Below are 4,015 nucleotides of genomic sequence, written 5' to 3' on the forward strand. Positions count from 1 at the left end.
TTTTGGGGATATTTTCGAAATTATACAGCTTTTAAGAATAGCTCAATATATAATACTACAACATTATAAATGGGGGAAAATATTTTACATAATGTATTAATCTTATATAAATGTGTGTAATAGTGTGTGAAAGATGTTTATACATAAATATAGACGAAATCGAGTGTTTGTACACAAAGTATAAACTACGTGGCGTAAATATTTTCAAAAACAGACATATAGCGTGAAATTTTCCCTTTTGTTTTTCTTAAATAAATATGACAAGTGGGTCACTTGCAAAATATTTTAGAAAAAAGAGGGGAAGAAGTGTAAGAAGTTTATTTGGGTACCTTCTGCGGAAAAACATCAAAACCTGGGACTCTTCTCCGAGAGCTCAAATTGTGCAGGCGAAATGGAATCTGAGGGAGATTTCTCCCATCTGCACCCAAAACCTAACAAACCTACTAACCATGCTTCCACTTCAATTCAAGAATCAAGCTTAAAAATCCCTGTTCTACCAGAAGAACTCATCACTGAAATACTTTTAAACCTACCAGTAAAATCCCTTTTGCAATTCAGGTGTGTTTCAAAATCTTGGCTTTCTTTAATCTCTAGTCCTAAATTTGTCAAGACCCATCTCAGTTTATGTGCTAATAACAAGGCCTGCACCTACCATAGACTTATCTTGTCATTGGTTCAACCAGTCACTACCTATTCCCTTATTTATCATCTTATGGACTTTTCCCTTAGTACTTTACTTTATGACTCTGTTACTAGGGCATTTGACTTGGATTATCCTATGAAAGGCCCCCACAAGTCTTTTGACGTTGTGGGTTCTGTCAATGGGTTGGTTTGTTTTACTTTTGACCAAAAAGACTTATTTCTCTGGAACCCATCAATTAGGAAGTTCAAGAAATTGCCTGATTTTATTCCTAAATTGAATTTTCGTTCCTGTGTCATGTATGGTTTTGGATATGATGAGGTTCATGATGATTACAAGGTAGTGGCCGTTTCCCGGACTTCGAGTTATGATATTTCACATCAAGTTGAGGTCAAAATATATAGTGTAAATAGTGATTCTTGGAGAAGTACCCATGATTTCAATACTGGGAGGAAACTCATTAAGTGGGGTATGTCTGTGAATGGGAAGCTTCATTGGGCTAGTACTACTTCTCACAAGTTTGATTCTTATAATGTTTGGTCTATCCAATCTATTGATTTGGCTGATGGGAAATTGGGAAAGGTGGATAAACCCTGCTATGGAGAAGGAGATTTTGATCTTGAAATGTGCCTGGGAGTGTTGGGAAGTGATCTTTCTGTGTTTTGTAGTTATCAGAGAACTCAAACCGATGTGTGGGTTATGAAGGAGTATGGGATTAAAGAATCTTGGACAAAGATGTGTATCATCAAGTATCCTAATTATCTTGTGGGGAATCGGCTCTGTCCACCCTTTTGCATGTCAAGTGAAGGTGAAATTTTATTTGAGCATGGATTAACTTTCATAATTTACAATCCAAAGGATGACTCGTTCAGATACCCTACAGTTACGAACTGTGATTCCTTTTATTGGGAGAACATGTACATCGAAAGCCTAGTTTGGCCCATTTTTACAGAATGAACTTATGATGCATCAACAACGATAGCTTTGCAGACGAAGACAATTAGTAAGAGTTCTCTATACATTTCTCTCAAGTGCTGTTAAATTTTGTTTCTATTGTCAAATATAGCACAAGTCACTGCATTTTTTAACCCTATCTGCCTGGAAAATTTCTTACTCTTTTATCCTTTTTGCTTCATGAGACAACAATTTTTTTGCAAGAACAGTTATTGGGTGGAGGTGCTTGGTGTCTTCATCGACAAACTAAATTGCAGTCAACTTTGTTTCTCTTCTTGACCAGTATTTTAAGGAGGATGTAGTGCCTCTAAACAGAGTAAGAACAAAGAGCACCTGGGACATGGAAATCATGGCAGGTGAATGCGCCAATAATGCCTGATTGTAGTCCTTGCCAGGGTTTCTGTTTGATCTGGGGGGCTTCTCCAATAATCTTCATTAGGTGAAAAGCTGATAGGGGTAAAGGAGGATACACAGGAATTACAGAACAACGGTTAAGATCTGATATAGCATCTAGTTTTGGTACTTTTCTCCTGCACTAATACTGGTGTTTTCCTGGCTAGCTATGTATTTCTCTTTAGGTCTATGTTCTCATTGTTCTGCTTATGTGGCCAATCAAAGGTTGAATATCTTCCACTTAGACAGTGATGTTGAGATAAGCAATGGTACGTTGCAACGATAGAGCAATTTAGGAAGCGAGTTTAGCTGTTGTGATCATGAGAGTGCGGTGGGAGTACCATGGACAGGGCAGTGTAGGAGAAAAAGATATGGAGATGAACCGAAGGTCTTGTCTGGTTTAAAGTAAATAAGACACAAACTTTTGTCATCTTTGTTATTTAACTACAGTTCTTCCTAAAGTAGGAAATTCTTATATCATGTTTAGAATATGTTTACTCTTCTTTTAAGAACTTTTTTACATGATGTTCTGTATTCCACAATATTAAAGTTATTAGGCACCAAGTGAGAGATGAAAACCCTTGTTTAAAGCATTTCAAGTGGTAACTCCTACTCATATGCATCAACCATCTGTCATGATACTTTGAAAATTTGACTTTAGTCTATGTAGCCAAGCAATAACAAGGAAATATAGCTAATCCTTGTAAGAAACTACGCTAAAAGTTTGATACACATGCAAAGACTATTATTGCGTTTCAATTTATTAATTTGCGTCCTTTGTGAGGCATTAAACTGAGGAAGCCAGGGAGAATTGCAGGCCATGGAAACTTATTTTGAACAGTATGAAGGAGAAAAGGGAAAAGAAGTTAAAAAAAAAAAAAAGCCGAAGAGGGAAAGAAACCAGAAGGTTTGTGTTTGAAAATCCTTGTGAGTTGCTTTGTTAAATTTTAAGTTTTATGTACTACCGAACTTTCAAGAAGTGAATACAAATGTTTGGAATAACTAATTTACCCCTTTCTGACTACACGGATCAAAATGACGAAGCATGGGGTTTTCCTATTTTTCAGTGTTCACTGTGATGTACTAATGTTATTTCCATGTGCATTGAGCAAGACATACCTACGTGGGCTAATTGCATATCACATTTTATTTGTAGCTTGAAGTCAAGTTTTTTCCAGTCGAAACGTTGAACAAGCTTCGCATTCACTTGAATATTATATGTAGTTTCATATTGAGATTGATCTACTAGAGATAACTGACTTAAATCGAAAACAAAAGGTAAAAGAAGTGTGTCAGAGTAACAACAACATACTCTTCTCCAATTTGCTTGATTACATATAAGTGCTATTCATGCAGGTTGCCGAAATTGAAACAGAGAAAAGACACAAATTGTTAAAACTGCATTGGAGCAGAGGAAGTAGAGTGGTGGATATGAAGGTCAATTAAAGGGCAATCCCACTAGTAAGAAAACAATTACTTCTTCAGTACTGCTTTAAAGTGGGAAGACACAAGTTATATCATCGGTCTGTGCTTCTTGTGGTATACATCAGTTAGAACTTAGAAGAGACCTCATGTTCCTTGCTGGTTTTTGGTTCCAGTATGAACATATGCCATTTAGGCACAATGTATCACTTATGGTTAGCTGAAGGAAACTTTATTTTAGTTTTTAATGATAATACTTTATTTTAACATCTTTATTTTAAATATTGATGTTTCTTGTTGAAGATGTTCTATAGGTTTAATTGCTGTTTGTTTGTTAAATTATATTAAAGTATGTATTAACTCTACTCCAATTATATAAAAAATCTTTCAAAAATATTGTTACAATTTATAACCCCGCGAGGGGAAAACAAACTAAAACAGTTCCTTAAGTATAGATATATATATTTTGCTGACTGATGCGGTTGAGATGAAAGACTACAGGTCTAGTGGGGAGCTCTTACAACATAACTGTGAAGCTTCTTGCAGAAAGGCTAAAGGCTGTGATCGATCAATTGGTGCCAAACAATCAGATGGCTTTCATTAAAT

General features: G+C 35.7%; 1 protein-coding gene across 5 annotated transcripts; it reads left to right on the top strand.

Annotated features, from left to right (window-relative positions):
• The first annotated feature begins 281 nt into the window (after positions 1–281).
• On the top strand, positions 282–3,711 carry LOC132631970 (F-box/kelch-repeat protein At3g23880-like). Of its 5 annotated transcripts, XR_009579194.1 has the most exons (5): positions 282–1,643; positions 1,780–2,113; positions 2,213–2,392; positions 3,144–3,265; positions 3,344–3,711. XR_009579194.1 is itself a non-coding variant. In XM_060347740.1 (2 exons), the coding sequence occupies exon 1, from the start codon at positions 392–394 to the stop codon at positions 1,595–1,597; it is 1,206 nt and encodes a 401-aa protein (XP_060203723.1). In that variant the 5' UTR covers positions 282–391; the 3' UTR covers positions 1,598–1,643; positions 3,344–3,711. The 5 variants fall into 5 exon arrangements, 1 of the variants encoding a protein (XP_060203723.1); XR_009579193.1 differs by lacking the exon at positions 3,144–3,265; XR_009579195.1 differs by lacking the exons at positions 2,213–2,392; positions 3,144–3,265.
• Positions 3,712–4,015: the final 304 nt, after the last annotated feature.

The sequence above is a fragment of the Lycium barbarum genome, chromosome 3 (genome assembly GCF_019175385.1).
Source record: "Lycium barbarum isolate Lr01 chromosome 3, ASM1917538v2, whole genome shotgun sequence".
Taxonomy (NCBI): domain Eukaryota; kingdom Viridiplantae; phylum Streptophyta; class Magnoliopsida; order Solanales; family Solanaceae; genus Lycium; species Lycium barbarum.

Bases quoted from the DNA above. Each gene is read 5' to 3' on its own strand.
- LOC132631970 (XM_060347740.1), top strand. From the start codon at position 392: ATGGAATCTGAGGGAGATTTCTCCCATCTGCACCCAAAACCTAACAAA.